Raw genomic sequence first — 13087 nt, forward strand, 5'->3', positions numbered from 1 at the left:
AAAGCAGAAATGTGCAACTGCAATAAGCAGTTAGATATGGTCTGGCACATCCAACCTAATTGATATCAAATTTTTCACAAAAACTAACTTGAGATCTGTTTTTACTAAAACAAAGGCCAGAGCAGTCGCCTTCCAGAAATGAAGACGGAAGGAACCCTCAATCCCAAATCATCATGGGCACAGTGAATTTATCAGATAAATCCAATGTTCACCCTAAGTGTTGTAAGATTTTGATTTGCCTTCCTTGATAGCTGTGTGATTTTAGCACACAGCTACTTGATCCGCACTGGGCATGCAAAGACGCAGTGAATCCTTCATAATTCATTCTCAACCAGGGAAGACAAAACTCCATATTTCATAAGCCAAAATTTTTCCAAACCTTCAATATGGTTTGGATGGGTACAGTGTGAACCAAACTAGAAAAGATGCATAAAATGCTTAACTCGTTACAAACCAAAATTGCCCCGAACAACGATTGGCCGGGTATGGAACCATCCACAGCAAAGGCTTGGAAAGCTCCACAGTAACTCTCATCTCAGAGAATGCGTTACTAGGTTCTGGCCTGTGGTTAAAAGGAACAAAAACCAGACTTTTGAAAAAATCTTGATATTCATGTGTGTTACATAGAACCACATATTTATGCACATGACCCCAGTAACTCAACCGTGTGTTTCAGGTTTCTTGGTTTCCAAAATTTTGAGAAGACCAGAATCTATCAACGGTTGAACTTCAGATTTGGCTAGATCTTTCACTTCTTGATCAGAGGATTCCATATATGCAGAAACAACCTTGCAACTGTAACACCAAAAACATAAAAATAATAAATAAATATGGAAATGATTAGAAAAACAAATATGGACATGACGAAGGATTATGAGAGGGACTTTAAGTCTAGTTGGGCTGAACCAACAATGCAGTTGAGAACTTTGGGTCAAATTAAAAGACAACTAATCTCTGATCTTGCCCCATCTACTGATCTACGGGTGTAATTATCAGATATTATATTTTAATGCTGCAGGAGATTAAGGATGACCTTGAACCCATATCCTCCAATGTGAGCACAAGGGCTACGTTGCAAAGTTGCCCTAGAGTTCAAAATGGGTGCAGTTTTCTATACGCTGGAAAGGAAAGAGTTTAATTTTGAAAGTGGAAAAGGGTCTATAAATGGTCTTACCTGTGACCCTGAGCCCAAAATTTGCACCTATTCTTCAATGCCAACTTCCACAAGGTAATAGCAAAGTGAGGACACTCCAAAATTAATTTTCTAATTGCCCTGCTTGAATGGAAGTTCTCAAACACATGCTCCTGCGACTCCACCTTTGCTCCAGCACCTAGTTGTGATATAGCCACATGAAGGGCGTCCAACTTGCCTGCCAAGGTCTGCCAAAGCACACCTCCGGCTCCACCTCTCGCTACCTATAAAGATAAGTGAAAATCTACCATTAAAACCAGCAGAAAATGAGTAGTCTACCCTCGGAAAGTTAATCAGTAGTCTACAGTATGATATCAAGCTATTAGTGAAGTTGTAACCTTTTGATATCTGGTTGATGGCGAGTGAAGAATTGGACCAAAGACCCATTCTCAATGTACAGGACAGCTGAAGATTTTTCAGATGAAAGAAAACAAAAAGGTGCATGGAGGCCAGAAACTTATGAATCTACAATATTTTTGTGGCTCCAACAAAAGCACGAATTCTGGTAGGCATGTATAAGTGTTTTAGATTTTAGAGGTCTACATAACTCTGTGCTTATCCAATGATTACAATAACAATAACATGGCTAACAACACGCTCGTCGCTTGCACACTTACAGAATGGCTTAGAAGTTGATATGGAGTCCTGAATTTATGATTGAAATTATTGTTCCAAACAGTCAATTGTAGGTCCAAGAGATGATTACCTCATATATCACATCTTTTGCAAAATTAGACCGCAAAAGTTCTGCCGCATTATCAATGCAAACATTGATGAGGCTCTGCATGCGAAATAACAGAACGAGCTTCAGTAGCTAGTAACATGCATGCAAATAAACAGATTCATTGGAAGCAAATACATAAAAAAAAAAAAAAGACAAAACCTCTGCCAACCCACTGCTAATCAGTATCTCAAGTCTTCGCAAGGAAGGATCCTTTTTCCCCTTGTCTGCCAAACTATCACTTTCTTTAGGGGATGAGCTATCATCTTTAGCATCCTCAGTAACTTGTACCCCATTATCAGTGTTTACATGACTAGATTGATCAGTTTTTGATAATTCAGATTCCTTGACTACTTCAGTGTTAACTTCAAACTTTTGTCCCTAGAAATGAAAAGAAAGCAGATCATTCGGTAGAGATTAGATTACTGAGTCATCTAGCATATCCACAATAATTTATTACTTCAAATATTAATCATGAATATGGGATTTTTCAAGAGAAATTGCCTCAGCGTTTGATAAAGAAGGAACTAATAAGTTCAACATTGCCAAATCATCTGGACCAAAATGCCGTGAACAATATGGATGAAGCAGATGCAACAATGGCCGTCTTCCATTCTGATAAATCCACAAAGAAGAGCTAAGCGCTAATAGATTTAACTAGCATTATTACTGACTACCATAAGATTTCAATTGTTCAAGGCATTTAATAAAAGAAAACCAACCTTATCTAAAATGAGTTCCTTGAGTCCTGACTGTAGCACCTGAATAATCACCTGGAATCAAATCAAGAGTATCACCATCAAAAGCCTACAGAAAAAAAAAATCATGAAAACATCCAAACATTTATCTAAAAGAACCATAAAGTTTCTGGCAACTAACCTTGGCTATAAGTTTTGTATCATCAACTACACATAAAATACAAGTAAGAACCTGCAAAGAAAAGAATAGAGAAACCAATTAAAAACGAAAATGACAAGAATTAACCTGAGACAACTATTACATATAAACATCAATCTTAAACCTTAAAAACTAAGAAACACGCTTAACAAGAAGAATGTAATTTTCCCAACAATCAACAACTGGAACCATGACCATTATACAACTTTGTACAAGAACAAACACAGACTCAAGAATGCAGACTATCTGTAGGACCCTCAAATGCAACAAAGAACCCAACATGCACGGGTCAGTGTTTTTCTGTTTCCAAACAAAAAAAGTGAAAGAAGAAGAAAAAAGAACGTAGCAAAGTCATTATATGTAACAAAGATCAGAAGCTGCACATAGAACTTTTTTTGCATAACATTCAAGCAACTAAAGGATCTTGTTGAAATCAACAATATTAACTATCTACAGAGAAAGAGGAAGATCATATTTGTCTCCTACCATTTTCACAATCTATGATACTATTTTACCAATTTATACAATTCTAGTCTAAACCACTACCACTTTCCTGGAGTTCCTGAACTCAAACATTTCAAAATTGCCTTTACAATATCAAGACTAATCAAGAAGATAATAATAATAAGAGAAAAAGGACATTTTCCTAAGTTTTGAGGCAACAAAACTACAATTCCAATTAGTAAAAGAACACCTTAATAAAGTATTAGATCATATATACAAATAGATAACTGAAAAAATTCCCAAACATATGCCAAGAAATATGAACTTTAGATGAGAAGACTATAATGGGGTTTGAACAATCAATGCCAATATAAAATAAGAAGAACACTAAAAGACTTAGTTTACCATGCTGCCATATTGATCAAGAGCAATCTTTTGAACATGTCCCTTCATGCCTTTGATAATTTTCTTTCTTTCCTGAAAGAAAATTGAGTGAGTTTAGATATCTAATTATAATAGTAGAAAGAAATTTTAGCCATCAATAGGATATAATCTTTGCAACAGCAAGAAGCATCTGTATCAGTTGTAGCCACCTTGCAGGCAACAATTTAAGAGTTGTAGTGCCATATGGTTTGAAATTTGAAAAGGAGTTATCATAGGAACAGAATTCTCACCAGGAAAAATAAAAAGAAAAATAAAACTACATGTGGAAAACAAAGAGCAGAAGTTTCATGGAAATACCTTGGCTGAGCTATGCTTGACGCAAAGCACACCAACCCTCGCTCCATCTCTTGTGTGAATCATTCGAATAAGAATTGGTCCACACAGCTGTTGTATTACATCCGTGGCAAGAGACTGTAAGCAAGCTCAACTCAGATGGGAATAACAAATTTTGGTTTTCGTCTAATGTTGCCATATTAAGTAAAAATATGTGATTTAGAAAAACAACTCGGGTCCATTACTTTGTCAGCAATGCTGAAGAACTCCATTAATGCAGTGTGTATGATAGAATGGTCCACTATTTCCTTCTTCAATATTGGTTGAAGTACAGAGGACATGTGCTGTAGAACTGAAGACTTTTGAAGACCATGCCTAGAAATTAAATCTACTAACCTGTTAAAAAACATAATAACATAGATCGTCAAGTCTGCACACTGCCTTTGATTAATAGACCACCAACCACAATGTGATGCACTAAATTGAGAAGGGGAATCCAAAACCAATTAGGGCATATATAAAAAAGCACTGGCCAATAAAGATAGAAAATATCATCCAAGAAAGGGAAATATATAACTTTGCAAAGGAAAAAAAACAAAAACTCATAGATGCAAACATTTGTTTCCTGATGTGTTTTGAATCTTTTGATTTAACATTTTCTGCACATAAACTTTTGAATAATTCATCACAGTATTTCCAAGTCCTTTTTTTTCAGGTAAGCAAAAACTGACTTTAGGTGAGCAGTCCTAAATCCTAAAAATTAGATTTGTCCAAAACTCACTAAACTGGCTGAGGGGTCAACAAAACATATCATCTTCAGTGAGTTGTGTCTTGCGATTTTTAACATAGTTAGATATGGTTTATTTGAAGCTACCAGTAGAAATGCAATCATCTAGATGACTCCAGAAAGGTAATATAATTGAACAAAATGGACCATAAAATAAGGCATTTATCCCTTAATAATCGTACCTCCCCTCACTCACGGAACTCAAACCCTTAAACAGTCTAAACTCAGTTGAATATAGTTCCAGCAAGAGTGCCCTCTTTTGAGCTGCATTTCCTATCCTGAATGCATGTTCAACCACTGCACGCAATGAAAATTTAGTCAACAAGGATAAGCTACAACAGTACAACCTAATGACTACATCAGGCATATCAGAATTTGTAAAAAATAGTCATAGAGCAGGCTCAACCATATCATCAAACTGCTCTCGTTGCATTCTCAGTAAAATCTTGGCTATGGAAGAAAAAAAATCTGTTTTTTCTCAGGAAAATGTCTTTATGTATGAAAATAAATAAATATAAGCAAAAATACAGATAATGTGTAAATACCATATAATTGCTTTTAATCGCTATGATCTCATGATAAAAAATGCAATGTTCTCAAAATAGGCAATTATCTTGAAAATCTTATGTTTTTCCAGTATTATAAGACTTCAGACAATATGACGATAAAATCATGATATTTTCAAAATATGGATGATCTATGCATCATAGATTAAAACATCCCATAAAACATATAAATGCTTAGAAAAAGTTTCTTTTGTATGGACCAAGCAGCAGCACAATGAAATCATGACCATAAAAAGCTGGTTCTACACATAACAACAATAGCATAACTATTGAATTTCTTAGTGCTTTGGATGCACTAATACTTGCATCATTAATAACACCCTCATTTTGAGGCTGGCAAAAGCTGAGAGCATTGCCGCAGGTTGCAGTGTTGATAAATATGAGCCAATGGGAGTTCCTGATTCTAAGTAAACAGAATACCTGCTGATCCAAACTGTTGACGAAGAAGTGAAGCAACATGCCCAGAGAGGGAAGAGATCAACGTGTCCAGATGGCTCTTACTGGCTTCAAAGAAGGAAGCAAAGTGCATTTCAGATATCTCATACAATGCAAGCAACAGTTTCTATTGAACCCATCTACGCAATTGTCATAAATTACCGTTATCCAGCATCTTGTTGACAAGATGAACTGCATACTTGTTGTGAGCAAGCGTAAGGAAATGTGATCGCAGCTCATCGCAGATACTGTTCTTCTCCGATGGCTGGCAGTATTTGATGCAAGTCTGTGTGTGTATTCCGACGTAAACAAACCAATAGAATTAAAAAACTCAAGTAAAGTCATAAACCAAGTTATAACACACCAATAACTTGAATCCATCATAATCATAAACTACAACCAAACACCATCAATCTAGCAAAAAAAATTCAAATTTAAAGCACACATAGACCAACCTGCAAAACACGGGAAGAAACATGAGAACCCGCAATTTCCGGGATCTTTCCTTTCATCTTCTTCAATGCATCAGTTACTAGCCTGACTTACATCAAAATCGTGCATAAGAGGCAGAAAAACACGGTACAGAAAAAAATGTCATCGTAAGGAAATTTAGTGATAATGGTTGTACTTAGATCGGTCCTCTTTCGAAATATCACGACGGCGCATCTTCTCCCATAGCAATGCAAGTTCCTGAACTCGATCATTGCCCCCAGCAGAAATTTTCACCGGCAAAATTAGAGACAACGATTCCAAAAATAACAAAAAAAAATCAATCAAATAAATAAATAAAAACAAACTATAAATGCCAACTTAATCCTAAACGATGATGAAAACAACAGGAAAAACAAAACAAAAGAAAAGAAAAGTTTACATGCTGAAGAGCGTAATTAGGCTTTCTCTTCTTCTTTCTTGCCTCTGTCAACTCCTGAAGTCACCAATCAATGTTAGGAATCATCAAGCGAGGAAACAGCGCCGATTTCAGGATGCGAAAATAGGAAAAAGAACGGGAATGCGATGTCGAATTCGAGACCTTGGATGTCGACCGGCGACTTCCATCGTTCTTAGACGGGTTTTCGCCTTCGGATGGGTTGTGTGAGATATGGTTTTGCTTTTCCAGAGAATTCGGTTTCGCGCCAGATTGGTTCTTAGAAGAATTGATGAACTTTTTCTTCTTCGTCGGATTCTGCTGCTTCTTGAAAGGATTGGTGTCTGCGAATTTGAGCTTCTTCGAGGGTTTAGGGTTCGCCTTCTGAGTGGCATTAGGGTTAGGGTTTGGCTTTCTCTTCTTCTTTCTCGCCTCTGTCAACTCCTGCAGTCACCGATCAATGTTAGGAATCATTCAGCGAGGAAACAGCGCCCATTTCAGGATGCGAAAATAGGAAAAAGAACGGGTTTGCGATGTCGAATTCAAGACCTTGGATGTCGACCGGAGACTTCCATCGTTCTTCGACGGGTTTTCGCCTTCGGATGGGTTGTGTGAGATATGGTTTTGCTTTTCCAGAGAATTCGGTTTCGCGCCAGATTGGTTCTTCGAAGAATTGATGAACTTTTTCTTCGTCGGATTCTGCTGCTTCTTGAAAGGACTGGTGTCTGCGAATTTGAGCTTCTTCGAGGGTTTAGGGTTCGCCTTCTGAGTGGCATTAGGGTTAGGGTTTGGCTTCCTCTTTTTCGAAAAGTGTTGCTTCTCCGACGCCATGAGAGAGAGAGAGAGTTTCAGTAGGGAAGAAGGCTTCTGCTGTGTGAAGAGGAACAGAGGGAATCGATGAAAACCTAACTGCAGCTCGGGTCTGGGTGGGCCCGTGTGTGCTCAAGGCCGGGTCTGGGTCTATTTTCAGCCGTAGCCCACGTTTGGAAGAGAGAAAAACTCCCATAAAAAAAGAAAACTTTGCTGATGAGTTTTTTATATGAGAAGTTCTCAAAATCACTTGTCTTGTCTGTGTAGCATGAAAAAAACAAAGAGAAAATGTGAAAAAATCTAAGAAAAGAGGAGGGTGGTTGTAACGGTGAGATGCTGGGTGGTGGCGGTGAGGAGTAAAAATAAATTTTTTATTGGTAAGAAACATTCTTTCACCTTCTTATCAAAAAGTGTATTTTTTAGAAAAACTCTCTCAATGGAAAAGTCTCTCTCATTTAAAAGGATAGAAAATCCATATGAATTTTTCATTTTTCATCATTTTTCCTATATCCTTTTCGCTTTCAAACATGCCCTTAGTTCTTTTTATATTTATATGGAAAAACAGCCCTAGGAACAAAGACCTAACCGCATTGACCTTGCTTGCCGTAGTAAAACTCTTTGGGCTTACTCCTTACCCTCGTAGAGTTGTCTAGGGATGGCAGTGGACCGGGGGAAAGCGGGGCCCCGCCTTGCCCCGTTTGGACCGGGGATGAAGGGTATGAAACGGGGATGGAGGCAGGGACGAAGGTTAAAATCCATCCCCGTCCGGGGGTGGAGGCGGGGATGGACGTGCACTTTTCCCCACCCTGCCACGATCCCCGCCTCATCCCCGCCCCGACCACTTTTCCCCGCAATATCCCCGCCCCGCCTCATCCCCGTTTGAACCGGGGATGGAGGACATGAAATGGGGATGGAGGATAAAATCCATTCCCCGCCCGGGATGGAGGCGGGGGTGGAGGATAAAATCTTGAGGCGGGGCGGGGGTGGAGACCTTGTCCCCCGCCCCACTGCCATCCCTAGTTGTCACGCTTCAGCTTGCGCAACAGGTCAGCACCTATGAGAATTGAACTTAAACCACCAGACTAGCGGTCTAGGCCCCATCCCACTATGTGAAACCCTTTGAGGCTTAGATGACTAGTTCAAACTTCTAGATTGTACCTGGTTAGGGCTGTCAATGGGTCGGGTCAGGTATCATCTCATGAGGATGGTATATAATCACTAGTTGCTGAATTTAAACTATGCTCACTTAAATTACATACATAATACACAAATAAAGTTCATTCGTGTGACATATCTGACAAAAATCATGACCCAAACCAAAATCATATATTAGTTGGGCCGTGTTTGGGTCAACACCTAACGATATTGAGCTAATGTTTTTTATACTCACAAGAACGTATCTAGACCAAGTAGCTTGAGAGAAATATGTAGTCATTTATCTCTCAACCCTTTTTAAAAAACATACTTGCATAAGTTTTTTGCTCAATACAATCTTCTAGATTAATTTATCATTGGTTATTTATTAAAAAACAAGTTTTGGTTTTTAGTGCAATATATATTATTGCTTTTTTTAGCTAAAAACACATCCAAACATAAAAAAAATGTTTAAACTAATACATATTTTTTTTATTTTTTATTGATAAAGATAGACTATCTACAGTTTACTACATGCAAGTATGTTTTTTTAAATAGGTCTATGACAGTTTGGAAAAATGATCTGAAAGAAATATATACAACAAGCTTACACAGCCAAGCTGACCCGAGTCTCCTTTGCACATACTTGGCTCGGATACCTAAACAAGTTGACTCATAGCTTGGCTTTCTAACCCCAATTCTCAAGTAGAGATGTGCATATAACGAGTTGAGCCAAGCTGAACAGCGAGCTGCTAATCTCATTTCCCAGTTTTTTTACAGGATTTTACCATTCTTAAATTGTATACTCCAACAAAATTGTTTTTTACTTCATTTTGTGATAGAAATTTTGGTGCATTTGATGTTGATAGCTTTGCCACATATCTCTATCTGCTTACTTGGCTCCCACAACAACAAACAGGTAAATTCAAACTCTCAACTTTCAAGTGCAGTTGTGTTCTTGACTTTTTTTTTGTACATTTATTATTATTGTGTTTTTACAACGTCTATGAACTGATATAAGTGTTGGGACAATGGTCATCTATCAACTTTCAACTTAGTTATCTTATGACAATAATTATAATTAATGTCTACTTAATTTGTGTTTATTTTAGCTTGATCATTATTTTCACTTTCCAATCATCCAAGTTTCTCATCTTAACATTAGTTGTAACTTTTCTCTAGATGAATCAGATTCCCTTCTCAGTTCCATTTTAAATAGGTATCTAATTAAGTTTGATTCTCTTTAATGAAAAGCTTACTTCCTCCTTGTTTCTCAAATAAATACTCTTTGGATTCCCTAATTTTTCCTTCTCACTTTTCACTTTCTACTCACTTTTTCCCACCTTGCTTTTTATAGTTTTTCATATTTAAAATTTATAATTCTTTTATAGTAAGTTTGCATGTTGGTTTTATAGTCTTATTTGCTTCTTGTGCTTCATATTGTTTTCTATGTGTTTCGTATTTGCATATACGCTTCACAATCTTATAATTAAGGTTAAACATCCCTTGTAATTTTTGCTTGGTGCTTTGTGAGAGGATGCAAAATTTTATTATATAAATAAATTATAAGAACAATAAATTAAAAAATATTACATGTTATAAACATACAGAATTTTTTGGCAAAAATCAATACCCCTTAAATAAATAAAAAAATTTAAAAAAAGACTTGGTATACATTAAGTTGCATAATACCATATTAGTGTTGGTTTAATTATTTTATGTATAAGAAGTATTTATTTATTTTTATTTAATTTGTTTAATATATTACATAAATAAAAGAAGAAATATTCAAGTTTTTTGTAAGTTTCAACCTCTTTTGCCTAAAGATAATTGTAGTCACAGTAAAATGTATATTATTTTATAACTTTTAATGTTTTAATTTCTTAAACATGAGATAAAGTTGGTCTAGACTCCTGGTAAATGAATATTATTATATTTATATAGTGTGATAATTATTTTTCAATTTAATATTTTTAATATTTATTTAAAACTTTTCAGTACACCATAACTTAAAACTATTTCGTAGATTGTATAAGAGTTTGTTTTGTAAGTAAACAAAATATTCTATTATACTATATTAGTTTGTGCAAGAACTTATATGTTTAAATATTTTTTATGAAAATAATTTATTTAATAATTTTTATATGTGAAAATATATATAATATTAGCTAAAAATAAAAATCTTAGTGGGTGCATTTATTAAATAGGTTTATATTAAAAAATAAGATAAAAATTATATAAACCATAATATATTTTATGATTTTATTCTAAAAATGGTTTATACATTTTATATCTAACCCACTAAAGTGAAAATAAAAGTCACTAAAAACCAAATAGGAGTTTCTTTTGAATGGCAAGTGTCCTCTTTTGAACCACTCTTTTTGAGGCATATGCTTACAGAATGATCAACAAAATTAAGCACACCTTGTACTTTTCATATAAACAAATTGTAAAAGTAATAAATTAAAAAATATTACATATTGGTATAAACATAACTAATGGTTTTGCAAAACTCAATACATTCTAAATAAAAAAATGTTAATGTTTTTTTAGAAAGACTTGGTGTACATGAAGTTGAATAATACCATATTAGTGTTGTTTTAATTACTTTTAAATATAAAGTATTTTTTATCTTTATTTATTTTTTCATATATTACATAAATAAAGGAGAAAATAATAAAGTACTTTGTAAGTTTCAATCCCCTCTTACCTGAAGATAACTAGTGTCATGGTAAAACATTGATTATTTCATAACTTCTTTTGTTTAATTCCTTAAACATCATATAAAGTTGGGTTGGACTCTTAGTAAATGAATATTATTATTTATATAGTATGATAACCATTATACAATTTAATATTTATAACTTTTTAGTGCACTATAACCTAAAATTATGTCATAAATTGTATGAGAGTTTCTATTGAAAATAAAATATACTATTTTATTATATTTAATTCAGTTACTTATCCAATAGTGGTTTTATCTTAGAAGATATAAAAATTTTATTAGTTTTTAGAATTCTACATACTCCTGTCATGCCTCCAAATTAAGCTACTCGGAACTGTAAAAAGTCACAACACATCAAGGCTAATTGTTAGTTCAAAGCTAATCTTTGGTATAATTCAAAAGAAGTTTAGGGTCGAGCAAAGCGAAGGTTCATACACCAGAATCATAACCCTTATATCCATTTTTTGGGGATAAACATTTGTTGTTTGCTTCTCTCATGGCATTGAATTTAAAGTAAAATAATCAAGGATTGTGGTGCATCGATTCAGGATTTGCTATTTATTACTGATGATGAAGGCATATTCCTTAAATTGGTTTCATATCATAGTACAAAAAACATATATAAATAGCTAGAAACAAGTTTGTAATAATATGGTTACATATTTGCAATAATTAAAAATTTTAACTTTAAGATAAAAAAAAACTTTTAATTTTTAACAGTTGGTGTGCACATGAAGTTGTATAGTATCATATTCATGATAAATGATCATTTTAAGTATAAGACATCTATTTTTTGTTTTTATTTATATTTAAAAATTTTGTATATTAAGGAATGAAACAAAAAATATTTGTGTGTTTTTTAGTGTTTTTGCACTTTCAGATAAAGAGTTATGTGTATGAAGTTGCATAATACCACATTAGTGTTGATTTAATTATTGTATTTATAAGAAGTATTTGTTTTTTATTTACTATCTTTATTTTTTTCATAGATTAAAAATAAAATAAAAAACATTTGAGTGTTTTCTAGGCTTCAACTCATCTTACCTTACCTGAAAATAACTATAGTCATAGTGCAATTAATATTATTTTATAACTTTTATTATTTAAATTCTTTAAACATAAGATAAAGTTGATTTTGGCTCCTAATAAATTAATATCATTAGCTTTATTTACAATTAAAAATTCATGATTTTTCTTATAACTTTTTAATCTAATATAGTTAAAAATTATGCCATTAATTTTATAAGAGTTTTATTATCAATAGAAAATGTTATTGTGTTGTATTTTGTTTAGTTGTTTATCTAATAGTATTTTTATCTTGTATAATAAAAAAATTATATTAGTTTTTATAACTTTTTTTAGCACGATCCATTTAAGGAGACAAAACAAAAAAGCAAGAATAGGATAAAAGATTTGTAATAATTGAAAAATACACTATTAGATTAAAATAAAAAACTTCTCATTGTGGACCTGGTGTGCATAAAGTCACATAATACCATATTGACCGTGATTGATCATTTTATGTATAGGAAGTATAATTTTTTTTATACCAAAGGGGAGCTCCTCATGGTTGGTAGGAGTTGTAAATGCACATGTCTCCCTATGGTGGGACGTTGCATGTTCAAAACCCCAATGGTACTAACCTGATATTGCCTTTAAAAAAAATTTTATTGTCTTTATTTACTTTACATATATTGCAAGAATAAAAAGGAAAAATTTAAGTGTTTTGTAGGTTTCAACCTCCCTTACAGATAACTATAGTTGTGGTTAAATGTTTATTGTTTCATAAGTTCT

The 13087-nt window shown here is 34.0% G+C and overlaps 1 protein-coding gene across 1 annotated transcript; it reads right to left on the reverse strand.

Annotated features, from left to right (window-relative positions):
- Positions 1-320: 320 nt before the first annotated feature.
- On the reverse strand, positions 321-7495 carry LOC149844269 (pumilio homolog 24-like). Its single transcript, XM_090000462.1, has 18 exons — positions 7174-7495; positions 6790-7068; positions 6631-6684; positions 6388-6449; positions 6215-6296; positions 5922-6045; positions 5745-5828; positions 4941-5055; positions 4217-4367; positions 3996-4109; positions 3660-3731; positions 2793-2843; positions 2636-2686; positions 2418-2528; positions 2076-2294; positions 1899-1973; positions 1175-1416; positions 321-795 (listed from the first exon to the last, which is right to left on the reverse strand). The coding sequence occupies exons 1-18, from the start codon at positions 7453-7455 to the stop codon at positions 660-662; spliced, it is 2304 nt and encodes a 767-aa protein (XP_089856588.1). The 5' UTR covers positions 7456-7495; the 3' UTR covers positions 321-659.
- Positions 7496-13087: the final 5592 nt, after the last annotated feature.

This window comes from Nuphar pumila, chromosome 3 (assembly GCF_984573655.1).
Source record: "Nuphar pumila chromosome 3, dmNupPumi1.hap1.1, whole genome shotgun sequence".
Lineage (NCBI taxonomy): Eukaryota > Viridiplantae > Streptophyta > Magnoliopsida > Nymphaeales > Nymphaeaceae > Nuphar > Nuphar pumila.